Genomic DNA, 20,715 nt, shown 5'->3' with positions numbered 1-20,715 from the left:
ATATATATATATATATATATATATATATATATATATATATATATATATATATATATATATACAGTATACAGGTGCTGTCATATAATTACAATATCATGATTTTTTTTTTTTAATTTCACTAATTTGATTAAAACATTTTAACTTGTACATTATACTCATTTATTAAACACAAACTGATACTGTATATTTCAAATGTTTCATTCTTTAGAATTTTGAGGATTATAACTGACAACTAAGGAAAATCTCAAATTCAGTATCTCAGAAAATGTGAATATTGTGAAAAGGTTCAATATTGAAGATGGCCCTTTAAATGGTCTCTCAGTCTAGTTCTGTAGGCTACACAATGGGGAAGACTGCTGACTTGACAGTAGTCCAAAATACGACCACTGACAAGTTGCACAAGGAGGGCAAGACACAAAAGGTCATTGCAAAAGAGGCTGGCTGTTCATAGTGTCCAAGCACATTAATAGAGAGGCGAAGGAAAAGATATGGTAGAAAAAAGTGTGCAAGCAATAGGGATAACCGCACCCTGGAGAGGATTGAAAAAACAAAACCCATTCAAAAATGTGGGGGAGATTCACAAAGAGTGGACTGCAGCTGGAGTCAGTGCTTCAAGAACCGCTACGCACAGACATATGCAAGACATCGGTTTTGGCTGTCACCTTGTGTCAAGCCACTCTTGAACATCAGACAGCTCAGAAGTGTCTCGTCTGGGTTAAAAACAAAAAGAACTGCTTAGTGGTCCAAAGTTATGTTCTCTGATGAAAGTAAATTTTGCATCAGAGTCCCAGAGTCTAGTATATAATAGTGCGACCAACACATTTTTCCTTATTATGTTTATGTACATTAAGTATACACCACAATTGATACTAAATTAAGTTCGAAATAGGTCTGGGTCCCCCCCAAACCAGAAAAAAAAAAAAAATGAACATAAAAGTTGGCAATCCTGTTTACATGCATACTTTTCATGCTCATACTTTTCAGTTGGCCAAGATTTCTAAAAATCCTTTCTTTGTATTGGTCTTAAGTAATATTCAAACTTTCTGAGATACTGAATTTGGGATTTTCCATAGTTGTCAGTTAATCATCAATCAAAATTAAAAGAAATAAACATTTTAAATATATTAGTCTGTGTTACAGTATATGTGTGTAATGCATTAATATAATTATATATATAATTATAACTAATTATATATATATAATTATAACTAATATATATATATATATGTATGTATGTATATATATATATATATATATATATATATATATATATATATATATATATATATATATATATATATATATATATATATATATAAAATATACAGCCATTAGAGCATTTTGTTTACATTTATGTAGACCTATGGACTTTAAATTTGTCGGGTGTTTTCCCATCAGCCCATGTGTTGAGCGGAAATAGGGCAGAGCGCAGTTTCACTGCGGCGATCATCCAGGTCTAAAATGGCAGGAGCAGAAGGAGACGATTCGCTTTATCCCATCGCGGTTTTAATCGATGAACTGAGGAATGAAGATGTTCAGGTAGACATTAGTCTAAGATAAGATGTGTTTGATTCACATGTATAAAAGAAGTCAGGTTTTATAAACATCCTCCATCAGCACTCGCTAACCGAGGTTCTCATGCAGCGCTTCATTTACAAAAGAACTCGCTTTTCTTCTCTGTATTGTTCCTCCTTGTTCTGTCTTAAATTGCACTTAGGTTTTCATTTATATTTTAGATACATACTTGATTCATAGAATTAAGTCTATGGATAGAAGTTTACCGTCGTTATAATTCTAAAATTGACTCGGTGTTTCCAAGCGTAACGTTACTGGGCTGCCTACTTTATCTTTTTTTTGGCCTATTAAAAATGCTTACACTAGGATGCGAGTTTGACATTATCCAGTACTGTGGTTCTAGATCTTGTAAGTTATTGTACCAACAGAAACTGCAGGTTTTCTATGCCCCCCTTACCTGACACGCCCAAGTCAGGTCTTGAAGCCTCTATGATGTTTGAAAGAGTAATTCAAAATGTGCAGTGTTGAGGTCCTCAACTGTCCTCCATTACAATGAATTAGAGCCACTGACTTAGATCTGTATGTATAAAGCAATACAACATAATGTAATGCTGGGGCAACTTGCATCCTTTCTTTTGTGACTAATTGATGTAATTATGTGCACATCCTCAGTTACGGTTGAACAGTATTAAGAAGTTGTCCACTATTGCTCTGGCACTGGGTGTGGAGAGAACACGGACTGAGCTACTGCCCTTCCTCACTGGTAAGAATTCAGTCCATCCATCTGCATTTGCTCTGATTCTGAACCATTTTGAGACACTTTTAAAAGAAGAAAATTATTATTGTTATATTGATTTCTGACAAATTAATTGCTATATTGTGTGTGTGTGTGTATATATATATATATCTATATATATATATATCTATATATACTTTTTTTTGTTGTTGTTGTTGCAATAATAGCGGTGATGTAACTGAATAAGCTGCTGATGTTTTCTTCTGTATTGTGACGTACATCAAAAAGTAATTGTGAATGTAAGATTGCAGTGGATTGTAAGAGGGAGTTTAAAGAGATAGCTAACCCAAACATTTTAATTCTGTCATTAATTACTCACCCCCATGTCGTTCCAAACTGTAAGACTTTAGTTCATCTTCAGAACACAAATGAAGATATTTCTGATGAAATCCGAGAGCTCTCAGACCCCTTGATAGACAGCAATTTAATTAACACTTTCAGGGCCCAGAAAGGTAGTAAAGACATTGTTAAAAATCTACAATTTCTTCTTGTCTGTGTCAGTCTCCTGCGCTGTACACATTGGCCAGCTCCTGCGTCAGCCTCACATGCGTGTCGTGGTGCTCATGTGAGCGGCATCAGTTGCCGTACATCTCGAAAGCGCTGCACTGTTGGGTTTACTGCACAGGAGACTGGCACAGACTTGACAAAATTATTGAATAAAGTTATTTTTGTTCGTTTTTTGAGGCACAAAAAGTATTCTCGTCGCTTCATAAAATTAAGGTTCAACTACTGTAGTCACATGGATGATTTTAACTATATTTTTATTACCTTCCTTGACCTTGAAGGTGTTAATTAAATGTCTGTCTATGAGGGGTCAGAAAACTCAGATTTCATCAGAAATATCTTAATTTCTGTTCTGAAGATGAATGATGTCTTACGGGTTTGAAACGACATGATGGTGAGTAAACGATGACAGAATTTTCATTTTTGGGTGAAATAACCATTTAGTATTAAAATCAAGTAATGTCATTTTAATTAAATTATTATTGTTTTTTTTAAATGCAGTGCATTAATTAATTATTCCCTATACCATTATTATTATTATGAAAATATAATAGTTTTTGATACAAAAGTATCATACTGGGTATTTTTTTGACAAGCAAACTTTTGGCATATTACTTGTTTAATGTTTGTATTTATACTCGTACATCCAAAATCATATATACAACAAATATAATGAAATGCATTGGATGATAATTATTATATATATGTATATATATATATATAATATGTGTGTGTGTGTGTATATATATAACAATTCTCATCCCATGCATTTCATTATATTTGATATATGTATATATTTATGTGTGTATAGTGCTGTTATTTATTTACACCCTGTTCTTTCAAAGTTCTTGACATTGTCAGTTAGTCAAAATGTCAATTAACTAACTGATATCCCTTCATTTGTAGACACCATATATGATGAGGATGAAGTTCTTCTTGCCTTGGCTGAGCAGCTCGGGAGCTTCACTGTACTTGTTGGAGGCCCAGAGTTTGTGCACTGTCTCTTGGTAAGTTATAAGGCAAATAAATCGATTAAATAATTAGATAAAGACCAGATCAGATTTTAGCCATTGTTTATCTGGTGTGTTCATCCTGCACTTTTTCTCCTCAGCCTCCCCTGGAGAGTTTGGCCACAGTGGAGGAGACGGTTGTGCGGGACAAGGCTGTGGATTCTCTGCGAAAAATCTCTCAGGAACATTCCCCCGTAGACCTAGAGGTGCATTTTGTACCACTTGTGAAGCGGTTGGCCAGCGGGGACTGGTTCACCTCCCGAACATCTGCGTGCGGGCTATTCAGCGTCTGCTACCCCCGTGTATCCAGTACTGTTAAAGCAGAAATCCGTCAGTAAGTTCAAATGATGCCTTGTTTTTATGACATACTTTCAACATTACCTTGATCACTGTGGTCATGTTCAGTATTTATTGATATGGTTGCCTTCACAGGCACTTCCGCACACTTTGCTCGGATGACACTCCCATGGTGCGACGCGCCGCCGCCTCTAAGCTTGGGGAGTTTGCGAAGGTTCTGGAGCTGGACTATGTTAAGAGTGACATCATTCCTCTCTTTACAGCACTAGCATCTGATGAGCAGGTACACATTTGCTTACAGAAATGTTTGGGGCTATTGGTTAGTTAGTTACCTTTTTTACTGGGTTACACCACAAATGAGTAATTCAATTTAAACTTTTTTGTAGATTTCCAAAATGAATATAAAGAATAACATTTCCAAGAACTTATGCTTTAAGATTTTTTTATTTATTCTTTGGTCCTGTAGGCGGAAATCGCATTCTTATTTGTCATTGATTCAACTTTTCTCTGCAGGACTCTGTGCGTCTTTTGGCGGTAGAAGCTGGTGTCAGCATTGCCACTCTCCTGCCACAGGAAGACTTGGAGGCTCTGGTCATGCCCACTTTACGTCAGGCAGCCGAGGACAAGTCCTGGAGGGTGCGCTACATGGTGGCAGACAAGTTCTCAGAAGTGGGTACTTATGAAACTCATATTTAGCAGTTATCCACATTTCCTCAGAGACTTAGGCTAACTGGATGTTTTTCTGTTTGTGTAAAGTTGCAAAAAGCAGTTGGCCCGGAGATCACCAAGAATGATCTGGTCCCAGCGTTCCAAAACTTGTTGAAAGACTGTGAGGCAGAGGTCCGGGCTGCTTCTGCCAACAAGGTGAAAGGTGAGGTGTCCTCCTGCCAGCTTCCTGAAGCCTGATTTCTCGATGAAAACAGCCACACAACAACAACAACATTATTTCATGGCCTGTTTGTCTCTGCAGTATTTTGTGAAAATTTGCCTGAAGACAGCAGGGAGACCATCATCATGACTCACATTCTGCCATGCGTCAAGGTACACATTTTAATCTCGCCCACTTGTTTATGAAATTGCGTGTGGCTGAACAGTTATGCTGCACAGTGCCGGCCAAGTTCTCAAGAGGGGGTACTTAGAAAACTCAAGCTTGTTTTTTGATAATGTGATATCATATCTGGGAAGGTGTCCAGGTTGTCTCTGCAAGAGATCTTGCAGTAGGTCTGGTTGTTTTTGTGTTATTTTAGGGGTGTTTACATCTTTGCCATAAACAAGTGGTGTGTGTGTGTGTGTGTGTGTGTGTGTGTGTGTATTGCAGTAATGTAGCTCATACTTCAAACATGCATGCATATGTTCATCTTCTGACGATGGATCTATTATATAGTTTGTTGAAACTAATAACATGTAAAACAGACAGAGTTTGGCTAGAAGAGCTAGAAGATTTGCTTGTGCAGTCATGTACTCGTGTGTCAGGGAGCACGCAATTTTATTTTTTCAAAACTTGTGCTTGAATGACAAAAATTGTCAACATGCCCATCTTGGGGAACATAGTAGCGTATGTCTTAAGCGAACATAAACAGTAGAGAAAGACATCGCATGTGTATCTGTATTTTGGATCCATGTATTGTGTCTAAAAGTGACAGCAGCCTAATATTCCTGCTGGCTGTGTTTTTAAAGTTAATCAAATAAGGAAATCACTCACTGCTCTTGACTGAAGAGAATTTATAGCTTAAATAATGGTTAATCTTTATTTCATTTACACAGTGAAGATTATATTATGCAATGTTATTTTACTTTATTCAATTTCTGTTGCTGAAAACTACTGTTAGATACATGAAAAACCTGAAAAGCTCTGTTTATTGTATTTATTTGTGCTGTTGCTTGTAGTTTTTTTGTTCTTATTTCCAAATAGTGAGTTATTCAAACTGTTACACCCCTAATATATACAGATAAAGGTTTATGTCCCATCTATAGAGTTCATCAGTTAATTTATTTAGGTCATCAGCAGGTGAGTTGACGTTTTGTCATTGAACTGTCCATCCTCTCTGAGGTCATGGGCAGCAGGGGTCACTGTTGTTATCCGTTACACCCATTAGTGATCTCATGTCAGCTGTCTGTTTCTAGGTATACTGTAGCATCAGGGTAGGATTAGGTTTTTTATTTTTTTATTTCCTGGTTAATGCATGGGACTGACTGAATCATGGTTCTAGAGGGAGTGTAGTGGCATTTTATTAAAGGGATAGTTCACCCAAAAAAGAAGTTTCATTCTTCTGTTGAGCTCAAAAGATATGTTAAAGATTGTTAGTAACCAGACAATTAGAATTGAGTATTTACAGTTTAAGTATTTTCTGACACAAACACACTTTAGGATATTCTATATGAATGATTTTACTGTAGTAACTTGTTGCCATTTTGTAAGGCTGTAGTTATTTGTGAATGTTATCAGTTTGTTCAGAGGGCAGGTTGAAAAGAATGATTGCCTGCCACATCAACTTTACATATGGTGTAATAAAATGATTGGCCCATAATTTTTCCGTTTGTAGTAATTGTCTTATGGAGATGAGACTTGAGGCTAAAGAGTCAGTTCAAGTCAAGCTTTTTTATTTTTCCTGATTTAAGCTATACTACAAAGAACAGTGGAAAAGCTTTCGGTGTGCTTGCTTGAGCTTCATAAGGCGTTCTTTGCTCCTAAGTGGCCTGACAGTCTCATGACCTGATGTTTGATATCTGTTAATAAGCTTATGCAAGCGGATCCTTCCTTGCAGATACAAACAGCTTTCTGCTTACTTTGTCAGCAGATGTGATCACCAATTAGCCTATTCATACAAGCCACTCGCTGAAACCTCAGATCAAAGATAATGCAGGATTGTGGACCCTCTGCTCTGTTTTTACAAGCAAATAAATGTCCTGGTTTTCAGGTTCAAGTGGAACCCACTGGGGTGCTTTCTTCAAAGACTTCAGTAATGGGAATGTCTAGGCAGAAAATGAATCAGTTTAGGGAGTCATGATTTTATTCTAAAACTATTTTGGATGATTTTTTCCCCCACTGAGCAATAACTTGGTGAGCAAGCATGGTTGGCTCATTGCCACATTTTCTGTAAAGTAGACATAATTCAGTTTTTTGGTTTTATATTTTCTGTAGATCGATTCAGAATTGAGAAATTAGCTTTTTGTTTTTTTATTGTTAACTATATATTGTGGTTAATAACAATAGTAATTATAATAAATGAACAACCTCATTATTATTAATAATAAAACATTAATTTATTATAATGAATAAAATAACAATAATAAAAGATCTGGTTTCTCTTTTTAATATAAAACATTTTATTGTGGTGGTTCATAATATAATGAATATAACAATAATAAATATTATTTTGTTTTTGTTAACAATGTGACTGATAAATTGTTGTTTATCTTTATTATTACCGTAGTTGTTGTAATATTAATTAATTTTTCATCCTTCAATCACAATCTGTCTGATTACAACTACTTGTAAAAGAAAGCCGTATTCTCTTCTCTTAACAGGAGCTGGTGTCCGACACAAACCAGCATGTGAAGTCTGCCCTGGCTTCTGTCATCATGGGTCTCTCTACCATCTTGGGCAAGGACAACACCGTAGAACATCTGTTGCCTCTTTTCCTGGCCCAGCTGAAGGACGAGGTAACCCACCTGGAGCTCGGCCCAGTCTCTCTTCCTCCTGTGGTCAAAACACCTTCTGATAGTTTTTGAATGGAGGTAGCAGATGTTCATTTTCCAGGTCTGATAGGTCACCTTGTGTAGGCTTAAGGGATGTTTCCTAAATGATCTTCACTAAAGTCCTTGAATGATGTTCCTTTTATTGGGCTCTCGTCCATGACCACTCTGTCAGACGTATTAGCTTTTAGGTTGTAGTAATAAACTCTTAGTCTGTTTTTAAATGAAGTTGAACTTTGCCCTCAGCTTCCAGCTGAGGCCATGCCAAAACCAAAACCCATCGAAACGCTTTCCTCCTGTGTTTGTGTTCCCTTCTGTTTTATTGTACTTGATTGTCAAACACACAATCTGAAATTACTGAAGGTGCGTTAAGAGCAGGATTCTGTGAATTTATTTATTTTTTGTCCTGAAGTGTATTTCCATTGGCCGCTTGTCCGTCCGGCTCTGTTTGACTAACAAACTTTGTTGTTTGGATTTTAGTCAGTCGTCACCAAAGTGCTCAAGCAAGTCATCAGATAATTGGCAGCATGCATGCGCGCACCGTAACAATATCACATGAGTGTGGTGTCCTCCTGGAGCCTTTTATGGAAATATAAAAAGCTTTTCTGTAAATTCATATGACTTTTACTTGGATAATTATGAGCATACATATATTTGCCTATGTTTACTTTCTTCAAGACATGTTTAATACACTGGTCTTATTGTGCCTAATTCATCTTTTCTTGTTATTGTAAAGGGGGAGGGGAGACTTTTTGGTTAACGTTCCGTTACCAGGCCATCCTTGTTTAATCCTTCCTTGGAAAACAAATGTATTATTTAAAAATGTATAATTTAATTCAGTCAATTGATTGATTTTTATCTAATTATTTATAGATCATTTAATTCAAATAAAATAATCACATTATTTATTTTATATATTGATTGATTTATTCATTAATCAATCTAAAATTGTTTTCTTTTCCTGTAGTGCCCTGAGGTGCGTCTGAACATCATTTCTAATCTGGACTGTGTGAATGAGGTGATCGGGATTCGGCAGCTCTCTCAGTCTCTGCTGCCAGCTATAGTGGAGCTGGCTGAGGATGCCAAGTGGAGGGTTCGACTGGCCATCATTGAGTACATGCCATTGCTGGCTGGCCAACTGGTGAGTCTGTGCGCCACCATCAAATTTGCTTAGACATCGATTAGTTGTATCTGGTCTGTCTGCCTTCCTCTGACTCTAAAATAAATATTCTGTCATTTACTCACCCTCATGTTTCAAACCTGTTAAATGTTCTTTATGCTGTAAGGGAATAGGAAATAGGAATAGAAAGAATGTTTATACAGCTTTCCCATACAATGCAACTGAATGTTTAGCAGAGTGAACAAACAAACTGATTTGGAAATGCAAGATGTTTCTTTTAACTGCATGGAATGTAACTATATTCCAACTCTGTTGCTAGGGAGTGGAGTTTTTCGATGAGAAGTTGAATTCCCTGTGCATGGCATGGCTCATTGATCACGGTAGGTCTTCTAGGTCCTCTTTTTCCAGTGTAAGATGATTCCTTTGAGTGCTGGAGCAATGTAAAAAGATGTATTGAGTTATTGACAACAATGAACCGAAACTTTTAAACTGTATAAGTCTGAATCGGTTGCCTCTGCCTTTCTCCTGTCCTACTCCTTCCCCAAAAGGAGAAAGAGAAACACATGTATCTCTAGATGTTTTTGCTTTACTCTCTTGGCCAATTACAAGATTCTAGAACTCTTACCTACTGTTCATCTCTCTTGCCTTCTTTCCCTTTCTCTCTCTTTTACATACTGTTTTTCCTGTCTATCTTTCTTAATTAGAAGCCAAGCACCAAAAGTGCATAATCAATGGTGTTCTTCTTCTTCCACTCTAGAAATATCTATGGCAGCCCATAAAACAGTTTGCAGGAAAGTTATGCAATTTTGCACTCAGAGGACAGTCTGAACATTAACCACAACACTTTTGGAGTCTCTAACTCAATCTCTCTAGCACCACCAACTGTTCAAAGTTGCTCTCATGGTTATGCTAATAACTTTTGAACCATAAAGGGCTAGAACCCCCCCAAAAATTCCTCCTCTGATTTCCTTTTCCCACCATTCCTTCCTTTCATTAAAATTGAACCAAATCATCTTCTGATCATGCTGAAAAAATGTTGTCATTTTAAGTTCATTGTTTCAAACCGTTCTTGAACAACGTGCAAATGAATTTGGTAAAGAGCAAGCCAAAATGAACAAAGCTATATCTTTGCAACGCTTTAACGTATTCTGACCATAGACTGTAAAAAAATATGGACGTAGTGTCCGTGACATCACCCGTTGGATCCAGATAAGTCATATTGAAGCTTAAAGCAGAGACGAGCTGGGCGTTGCCATCTTGCGAATGCGTCATCGCGTCACTCCCGGATAACAGAAAATGGGCTATAAAGGCTGGATGTGGGCAGAGCTTAGTTGACACAATGACTACAGACGGCGGATTCATGTCTATACACCTGTCACTCAAAGTAACCACGCCCTTTATTATGCAGAACTTTAAGGCTTTATATAACGTAAACAAATTAGTTATAAAAAAAAAATCAACCCCCTCACAGTTGTCATGAAGGTCAAAATTAGCCATATAGGCCAAAACCACAATTTGTACCAGCCTGTAAACATGTTTTTTTTCTGCTGTAAAGTTGGGAATTTTAACATGGGGCTCAATAAGTTTCTGCTCCCTTCTGGAGCCTGTCTAGCCTAATGGCCAGTTGATGAATTGCAGTTTACATTACTTCCGTATTGGCTTCAAGAGAGATCGCGGGAGGTTGGCGCTTGATTCTGACCAAACTTGCTGTTATGAAAACCATGGCCTGAGGGTACCTATTATGACACAGTGCCACCTAGTGGTAAGGAGATATGATTTTTTTTAATTTTTGCTTGTTACTTCTGAACATTTGGCCAAAAATCACAAAACTGGTCTCTTTAGATTAGGTGCAGCATACTGAGTCGAATGATACCCAATTTCCCCATATCAACTAGTCAACTATCAACGTTTGTCTTAATTTTTTTATTTTCACCATTTTGTAGTCAAATCATCAGACCAATGCCGGGCAAGTTTCGTGTCGATAGACAAACCGGGTTCAAATATCACAAATGAATTTCATGGCATAATGCCAAACTGCATTTGAGACCGTATCTCTGGAAAGATTTGACATATTGACACCACATTTTGTGTAAGTTTCGTTTGTATAGATATGCTTTCAACTATTTTGCTTAAATCATATCCAAATGTATTTACTGATTTTTGCAGTTGGACTGATGCTCGCTGTCTTAATTTTGAGTTCCTTAAATTTCAGTAATTGCTGCTTGCAGCTATATATTTTTATTACATTATTTTAATATTATTACCTTGAAGTAGAAAAGTGTTAACCTGGATGCCAGCCAAACTCAGCCCTGCCCACAACATTTGAGCTCAGGCAGTTTAGTCTGGACTTGATCCATTGAGGAGTAATTTTGCCCGAACAGAAACTGTTCCAATGAAATTGTCAGGGCGGGCTTTAGACAATGATGGACAGATGATAAACAGTAACATAATCATCCATGTCATCAAAGGCGCTCGATTGAATTTGTTCAAATCCTAAACTCTCAGAAGTTATGATCTTGTTGGTAAGTACTCTGTGTATCCTTAAAATGTTTTTTTTTACAACACCGGCAAAGATCGTTTATTCCATTTTGCGTGCAGACAGGGTTGCCAAGGGTTTTACAACAAAACCCACCAACTACTAGCCCAAAACAATAGCTTCTCGGAGGGATTCTCCGGAAAAAAAAAATGCCGTTTGGGGGGTAAAATGTTATTTTGGCATAGTTGCCTGCTAAAATTCGCATTCCTGAGTCTATATAATCACATAATTGAGGTTGCCCCACTTCAACCTGTGGATGTGAAGAACAACCCTTGGGAACATTACAGTTGAGCTCTGTTGACATTTGACAACTAACGTTATGCGCCGCTCTGTTGCTCTGATTGGTTGTAGGTCTATCCAATTGAGGTTTTTCCTGGTTTGGTTGAAAAACGCCCCATAATCACAGCCCAATGGAGCAGTATCAGACTCGTATTCTGACTAGAATTGAGTATGACGATGTCAGGCTAGAAAAGTGTACCCTTTAGGAAGGTAAAGTGCAAAAAGATCTGAATCCATGTTTAAGTCCAATTAAGTATGGTTTATAAATACTGTAATCGTAGACTGCAAGATTCTTTATTTCATGTAGTAATTCAAATAATACATATTACATGCACATTATTGTTCTTTTATACAGCAAGGGTGCATTTACCATTTAATAATTTTGCAACGGTTTTCATCAAGAAATTCTGAAAAATATGTGACCCTAAAGATTGGAGTAATTACTGTTGAATATCACGCCTCATAGAGACACCATTTAGAATAGATAGGAATTTTAAACCGCCTGCTGATCCTGTTCTGATTGGCATGTCAATGGTAATGAATGTTTCAGATTGAGGAGCCTCTTAGTAAATCTTCAATTTAATGGCTGTCAGAATGGTTATGATCTCACTCTGAAGTAGATCCAGCTGTTGAGGTGTTTTGCATGGTGATTTTCAGTGAGGGCCTTGACTGCGTGCACACGCACGCACGCACAATTACACTCTGACACAGTTGTAGACAAAGGGCCAGATGGGTTACATCACTGGAATGTTCTTGTATATCCTGTGCTGCTGGGCCAATGCTGTCCTCTTACATAAGAGCTCAGAGCCGAAGCGGCGCTATATTATCAGTCGTGTAAATATGAACTCATCTTTGACAAATACACAGGCACATCTGCAATAGGTACACAGTGTCAAATGGATTGTCTCATTTTTTGTTTGTTTTATAATCCCCGTTTAAAGCTTGACCTACTTCATAAAAGTGCTCATCACATTTTGGCTGACTTAAAGTGTTTTTTTTATTATTATTTTTTATTTCATAAGCTCTGTGAGGACTATGGGTGGGGATTTGTCATGAATTTTAAACACTAAATAGGATTACCTAGGAAAATTCCCAGCCTTTTGATAAAGGGGGTTATGTCATCGTCAGACTGATTTGAAAAGAGCCGCCGTCTGATGTTTAGTAGATTTGTGATGCACAATTTCACAGGATGTTTGTAGATATTTACTCTTCCCAGAATGAAGGTTAAATGGGTTAGATTGTGATCTCTCTTGGAGTTATTATGAAGTCAGGTGGAATTTAATCTTTGGAGGTAATGCTGAGCACCAAATCTTGTTGATTAACCCCACTTAGGTCCAAATCTCATGCCAAAAAATCTGATCAAACAAACGGGAAAAGCTGAAAATAGCAAAGTAAATATTACAGAACAATTGTGTAATTTGTGTCAAGTAAACTTTGAGAAGAAAAACTGAAATGGTGGACCTCTAAAGTGTGGTTTAGTTTAGAGAGCCTATTGCAGGTTACATTTTTTTCAAGATGAATATATAACCTTGTATGAAAATGCCATATGAAAAGGTAATGCAAGATTTAAAATGTTTTTAAAAGACATGAGCGCAAATTTAGTAGATAAAGTGGCCATTTCGTTGGCTGTTTGTAAAACCGCAGCTTTTTCAACATTGCAGCATATTACGTCATGAGAGGGAGTTGTGTGCCAAGCTCTGCGTTGCCTCAGTGCAGAATAGGTTGGTATATAGACAGTAGAAATCAGTGTATTTTCGGTAGTTTTTCTATTTTAATTGATCATTGTCATGGAAAATTATTGTGTCCAGCCTGTCAGGACATCGAGTCCACAGGTTTCCTAAAAAAAAAAAAGTTAGAAAAGCCTGCATGGTGGTGTTTTGTGCAGGTGAAGAGACGGGACTTCACTTCTACATCTGCTTCAACACAAGCGGTGATGTGTGTGGAGATATGAAAAAATTATATATTTTTGCTTGTTACTTCTGAACATTTGGCCAAAAATCACAAAACGGGTCTCTTTAGATTCGGTGCAGCATACTTCACTGAATCAATGGAGTGTCTCTCCTGCAATATGCTCTTTAAAAAAGTGAACACCAAAGTAAGTAGTATCGTTGCCGTGTTTTGCAGTGTATGCCATCCGAGAAGCTGCCACCTGCAACCTAATGAAGCTAGTGGAGAAGTTTGGAGCGGAATGGGCCCAGAACACCATTGTGCCCAAAGTCCTTGGCATGGCCAATGACTCCAACTACCTGCACAGGATGACCACTCTTTTCTGCATCAATGTAAGCATGAATGGTGCCTGCTCCAAATGCTCATCCTGTACCTGGTGTGGAAAAATGGTAATAACTGGACGTCTTTTTTCTTCATTTTGGTCAGGCTCTGTCTGAAGCATGTGGACAGGAAATCACTACCAAGCACATGTTGCCTGTAGTCCTCAAGATGTCCACTGACCAAGTGGCCAATGTGCGCTTCAATGTAGCCAAGAGCCTACAGAAGATCGGACCTGTTCTGGAAAGCAGGTTTGTTTAAATAATAGCTGCCTATAACCTATTGTTGTTCATGGTATAAGCAAACATACAGCCATACTAACAAAGATGTATCCCACAGTGCTCTGCAGGCAGAGGTCAAACCAGTCCTGGAGAAACTAGCCACGGACCAAGATATGGATGTGAAGTACTTTGCTCAAGAGGCTTTAAGTGGTACTTATCCCTTAATCTCTTTAACCTTCAAACATACATTTTCTTAGAACATTTTCATTGTCCTTTTGTTTTTGCTCTCTCCGTAGTTCTTGCATTGGCTTGACTGACGACTTCTCCACATCCAGTGAAAAACTGACAACACAAAACCTGTTGCATTCTATTTATTGTTCTTTTTGAATGATTAAGTATCGTCTGTGTTTTCGTTTACTCTCAACAAAAGATATAGAATGTTCAATGGATGGACTTTTGGTTGATTTTTACCTCTCAAACACTGTTAAGCGCAGCTCAGTTCTGCATGCATGTACAGTTTGAGTTTAGCTCTTCTCAAACATCACCCTGTGAGCCGTTCCAGTGCATTTGTATCATAATCTGTACATGCATGCTTTTTGCTTTTCTCTAGAGCAGCGCTCATCCTGCCAGTAGCAGATGGTGCAAAATGCCTGTTTATTTGCTTAAGTAGTTTTGCTAGCGCACAGCACATTGTTTACATGTGTTCCTTCTCCAGAGGGGAAAAAAAATCTCATGAGCTCACATGGTCCTCTGTGTGCACAGGGCGAATGGTTAGATTGCGAGCTCTCTTGAAATTTGCTTCACGCAATGATGTCACACATTTATCATGGGCTTTTTCCATCCAGGGACCATATAATTGAATCAGTTGTGCTCTAACACGGGATACGCGTCTTAAACAAATCTCTCACGCAGTTTTGTGCCCATGTTGGTTCTGAATAGCCCCCTTTAGACTTGTAGACTTGCTCTAACTTTTGTGCCAATGAAATGTCTAGTTGTAGTACAATATATAATTTTGTACTTTTTTCCCCCTGGTCATGTAATCATTGGTTTGGCATGGAGGAACATCGTCTCTCATGGGAGGTTATAGACTTAATTGAACAATTAATTTCTACAAGAAACTTTCATCTACTGCATTCTGAGGAAACCCTTTGTTCATGGTCAACATCATGAGAACTTGTAGCTTTGTTTTTGTTTAACTCATTTGGGATATTGGTGTACTTTTGGGACTAAATAAAATCATTTGAACTACGTATCTTGCTGTTGTCCTCATTGACGCACTATCATATATTCTGACTGGAACTGGGTGTGCGTCACACCTGCTAGATATTGTCTCTAAGAGTTTGTCATCCTATATAATTTGAAAGATTAATGTGGAATCAGGTTTTTGGTCTCCCGATGAACCGTTTTCTACAGTTACCTGGCTAGTGATCTTATCGTCCGCATTGGATTGCGTGCTTTCGTCACTGAATTTGGCAGGAACTGGTGGTGCTGCACTCTGGCACTTCTCCTGAAGTATCAGATGGCTTATTTAATCAGCGTTCATTTGAAGACTAAAAACTCAGGCTGTATGGAATTTAAAACTACTTGCATAGTTAAGAAGGGAAACAAACTGTCCTGTATCATTTGAATTTGGACCCTAGTAATTTTGAGGGCATGTAGTCATAGATGAGGCAGACTTTAGCTCAATGGTTTGCGTGGGTACTTTATACGTCTCATTACCTGAACCTGCTTAAATGTGAAACGGTGGACCATTAGTGAGCTGTCTGAATCTCAATTTAATGCCAACAGCAATTACACGTACAAATGGCCACATGGAATATCCTAGCATGTAGAGCAGAACTAAATGCAATGTGGACGTCTGTTTTGAAGAAAGGATGTGTTCAAGTTACACAACTCTTGTGGGTCACTGTGGCCAATTGTTTTCATATGTTCCTGCTTTTGTTTGAGCAGGATTATGCAACGGCAGCTGTGCTGGAGATGGCTAATAATCACTTTGTTCAGACATATCCAGCTGAAATTCAAAGACTGATGGCACGGATATGCGGTCATCTGCTCACAAAAGTCTGTTACGTCTTATGTTTATAGTGTCCAAAAATATGACATTAAAATGCTTGTGATGGCTCTTTAATAATAAGTACAAATATTCCACTTCTCTCCTCTTACATAAGATGTTCCCCAGGGTTCAGTACATGGCCCACTTTTCTAGGTTAGGATGATCCTAAGGGGCCCACACACTTGTTTTGGGACCCCCAGAGATTGGTTTTATTAGTAGTAAGAGTGAGATCGGATGGTAAACTGTCAAATTAGAGATGTCTTTGCGTTCAACAAAGGGAGGGGATCCTTTCCTTGAGATTTTGAAGAACATTTTATCCTAAAAATACCAGGTAAAATGCAGTGCAGCTGGGGAGACCGCTGGGCGGGAAGGACCAATCAGGTCCATCTAATAAATAACCTGTCTCGTCAGGTTAGTCGACAGAAGCGAGCAAAGGACGGCAAGCAAATGCAATACTCGTTCCTTCTTCTCAAGGAACCGAGGTTACGTAAGTAACTGAAGCGTTCCCTTTCGAGAGTTCTCTCGTATTGCGTTTATGCTAAACGCTATGGGGGACCAATGCAAAATGCCGTGCTCGCTTAACAGCTCTGATAGCCTGCAGACACCATACCCAGGCCGACCTAAGTGGGCCCGTAAATGTGATTTTTATAGAAGTCCGAAAATTAGCCAGACCTGAGTCGGGCTAATTTAAAGCTACACTGTGTGATATTTTCCCCCATCTAGCGGTGTAAAGGTATATGACAATCCAGTGAATAATAGTTTCTGTTCCTCTCAATTCCGATTTCGTTTTAACTCCTACGGTGGCCAATTTAGTCCAAGATTAACATGGCTTCCAGTACGACCTCGTCAATGAGTGCCACCGAGTGTTAAAACGCGAAGAGCGAAGCTTGAATTTACGGGTGTGTCCTAAGAATAAACTAAAAAAGTTACACAGTGTAGCTTTAATGAGAATAACGCACAAGATGTATATATAAAATCATAGTCCAGACAGAATTGGGCCAAAGAATAACCAGACAGTCGAGTCATGTGAGTAATACGTTTATGACTTATATAATTATTTAACCAGGACCGGATTATCGGGCCATTATGGGTTAATATGTATTACACGGTGAGAAGTCCAGCCGGTAAGGCAGGGACATCAAGATTATAAAACCTGATAAAAGTGGATGGAGAGGCCCAGCCTGCCGCCACACAGATATCATCCAGTGAAATGCCAGTAGACCAAGCCCATGACGAGGCCATGCCATAAGTAGAATGGGCTTTGATGCCTATAGGGCAGCTAAGATCTTTAGACTCATAAGCCAGCGAGATAGCATCCACTATCCATCATGACAAGGTCTGCTATGTAACCACGCACCCGCGGGTGCGGCCGGCAAAGGACACAAAGAGCTGTTCAGTTTGCCTGAAAGCAGCGGAACGCTCGATGTATATTCTCAGCGCTCTGACAGTCACAGGCCAGAGCAAATTAGCATCTTCCTCATCCAACGAGAGTTGAGAGCACCATAGGTACATATCCATTTCTTGGTTTGAGGATGGGGGGGGGGGGGGGGGGGGGTGTTTGACATGAGGGGGTTCACCCTCATGTCGTTTCACATCCGTAAGACCTTCATTCATCTTCAGAACACAAATTAAGATATTTTTGTTGAAAGCTGATGGCTGAGAAAGGCTTCAGATAGGCCTCCATTGGCATTCAGTACATTCCCACTCACAAGACCCATAAAGGCACTAAAAACATTGATACAAAGTCCATCTCACTACAGTAGCTGTACAATAATGTTTTGCTCTCCCTGATCCTCTCTATGTCCTGAGGTAACAACATTGAGATGGGGGGAAACAAATAAAGGGGAAAGTTGGGCCATTCGCGGGCCAACGCGTCCCTGTGTTTGAAAAAATAAATTAGGCATTGAGCATTGTCTTGTGAGGCGAAAAGATCCACCTTTGCCTTGCCAAACATGCCCTAAATGGTCTGAATAGGTGAAGAGACCACTCTGCTGGGGACACTTTACCCCTGTACAGTATGGCCGGACACAGATTCAGAATGCACATGCACATCAGAATGCCTGGCACATGAGTCGCTCTCAGCGAGCTCAGGTTGTGCTCCGGCCATATTAGGACTTCTTTCGCCATCGCGTGCAGACCATAGGCCGTAAAAAAATATGGACGACGCGACATCATCCGTTTCCACTTGGCAGATTTGAAGCTTTTAGGCGGCCTGCACGGCGCTGACATCTTGGGACCGAGTCTGCGCAGTAGTGATTTTGGGACCAGAGTTGCGCAGTAGAGAGCAGGAAGTAGAGCAGGAAGTACAGCTGCGATATCAAAAGCCCACCCACACTCTCACAGATGCAGAACAATTAATTATGTTGGTGTGAAATAAACAGTTATGAAAATGTAGAAATTAAAGCTAAAGCTCCAATCTGCTCCCCAAAAAAATCTGTTAGTGCCTCAGTGACAACTTCACTCAGAGAAGACGTCAATCTCAGCTGTCAATCATGACGTCACCCCCCCCCCCCCCCTGTTTTTATAGCATCAAATAACTAAGTAAAACTAAACTTATTTTAAAAACGAACACTTGAAATGAAATCATCGTGATGACTGTCTTCAATGACATAAACTAACTTTGGGGAAAAAAATTTGAAGTGGAATTTTATTGTTTAGTTTGCCTTGCGTCCATTAGAGAAAACAGAGGGGCAATTACTGGGACCGGTCACCGGCGGGCGATCGAGGCGTGAAAGCTTCAGTTTCTGAGAGGGGTGCTGCAGGCTGTACCAAGCCTGTAGCACCCCTCTCAGAAACTGAAGCTTTAAAAAAAGAAAAGAAAAAAAAAAGCATAATATGAGCACTTTAAAACATCGCAACTTTTAAGAAATGTGGCTGAAACATCAGGCCTTTTAGACCGCAACAATCACAAAAAAAGGCCCGCGAAATTCTGGAGGTAGGGGGAGACCGGGGGCAATTGTAACACATTTTGGTCATGTAAGTCAAATGTTACATCTGCCCCCACATGCGGGGGCGATTGTAACACCATATGGGGGCAATTGTAGCAACACATGTAATACCTTTGTATAAATACCAAGGACCCCAATAAACTTCAAAGAATATAGATATAGTTTAAACTATTTAAAATCAATTACAATATGGACAGTGACACTTCCCTTACTATTTTCCTTGGTCTGAACAGCATGCTGTAAACAAAGAGTGTACTCGGCCTACTCGGTAAAATGGATCCAGATTGAGTGGCAAAACCTTTAACCTCTGTACTATGCAACTAAATAGAATTGTTAACACAGTATACATAGTTTAATAGGGTATAGTTCATTTGTAGGCTATACATATTGTTGTCTATTTTGATGTCCTTACTAAGCTGGACACTATTTTGATTGGTGTCGGGGGCAATTGTAACGCAGTGTTACAATTGCCCCCGACTGTACGACCTCATGACAAGCTACCCTACTAGCTAGAAACAATAAAGCAAATGTTTGACAAATATATTAAATGTTAGAAAACAGAATGGTCATGAATACAAGACAGATTTAAATTTATAGACATTAATTTTTTTAACAGTATAAGGAAAATTCTGTAGATGAGAAAAATCACTTTCACGCCTAAAAAATGAGTCTTTGCAGAAAAACTTTACCAAGTATCACTCAGCAGCTTGTCCTTTGGCAGGCAGAGAGGGATCTCCACTGAGAAATATGCTAAATGAGTTTCATGATTCTGACTCATTTCTGATTGGTGTAATTTGAGATGTTACAATTGCCCCCGGTCTTCCCCTGATTAACAGAGCTCCTATTTGAAAATTTGATCTGGCGTTTTCGGAGATGTGAGACCCAGGCGATCAGCGGCGCTCATCAACCCCGGTGAGAGCAGCCTTAACTCGGCTAGTCCTTCCGACGGCCGCTGCCTGGCAGAAGGCCTCCCATGACGCGAATTCGCGTCGGTTGTGTAGTGAATGTCACACACGAATGAAGCGAATGGATTCAAAATGTTCACGCGTCCAACTTCGCGCGATTTATTCGTGTGTGGTGTGAACGCAGCATTACACTGTTCCCAGAAACGAAACGTTCGTGTTGGAGACAATGAGCTCTTTTCCACATTGATTCTGAGGCCCAAACATTTCAAATGGTTGAGAAGCCAAGATCTGTGGTTCAATAAGTGTATCTCTGACTGAGCTATTACAAGCCAGTCGTCGAGATAGTTGAGAATTCTTATTCCCCAACGCCTCGCTTCGTGAGGGGTGCACGGCTTCCACCAGCCCCTTTCATTAACAGTTTCGATATTTTGGTTCGAAGCACGTGACTTGTGTCTCTTCTCACCGTTGTCTCTACCACGGCACGGAGGTCTGCGAGCAAACTGTCGCGAGTAACCTTGTGCAACACCCACTTTGAAATGCCGGGTATGGCCTGCCAGGCCTCGGCCTTCA

The 20,715-nt window shown here is 39.1% G+C and overlaps 1 protein-coding gene across 1 annotated transcript; it reads left to right on the top strand.

Moving 5' to 3' along the window:
- Positions 1-1,398: 1,398 nt before the first annotated feature.
- Positions 1,399-15,489, top strand: ppp2r1bb (protein phosphatase 2, regulatory subunit A, beta b). Its single transcript, XM_067450863.1, has 15 exons — positions 1,399-1,539; positions 2,188-2,278; positions 3,722-3,822; positions 3,927-4,159; positions 4,258-4,405; positions 4,636-4,791; positions 4,879-4,993; positions 5,093-5,163; positions 7,651-7,785; positions 8,786-8,959; positions 9,258-9,318; positions 13,878-14,032; positions 14,127-14,269; positions 14,358-14,449; positions 14,536-15,489. Exons 1-15 carry the CDS (start codon positions 1,462-1,464, stop codon positions 14,550-14,552), a joined length of 1,770 nt encoding a protein of 589 aa, XP_067306964.1. The 5' UTR covers positions 1,399-1,461; the 3' UTR covers positions 14,553-15,489.
- The last annotated feature ends 5,226 nt before the right edge of the window (positions 15,490-20,715 follow it).

This window comes from Pseudorasbora parva, chromosome 8 (assembly GCF_024679245.1).
Source record: "Pseudorasbora parva isolate DD20220531a chromosome 8, ASM2467924v1, whole genome shotgun sequence".
NCBI lineage: Eukaryota > Metazoa > Chordata > Actinopteri > Cypriniformes > Gobionidae > Pseudorasbora > Pseudorasbora parva.
Note: the sequence above shows the minus strand (reverse complement) of the source record. Positions and strands in the feature narration are given on the sequence as shown.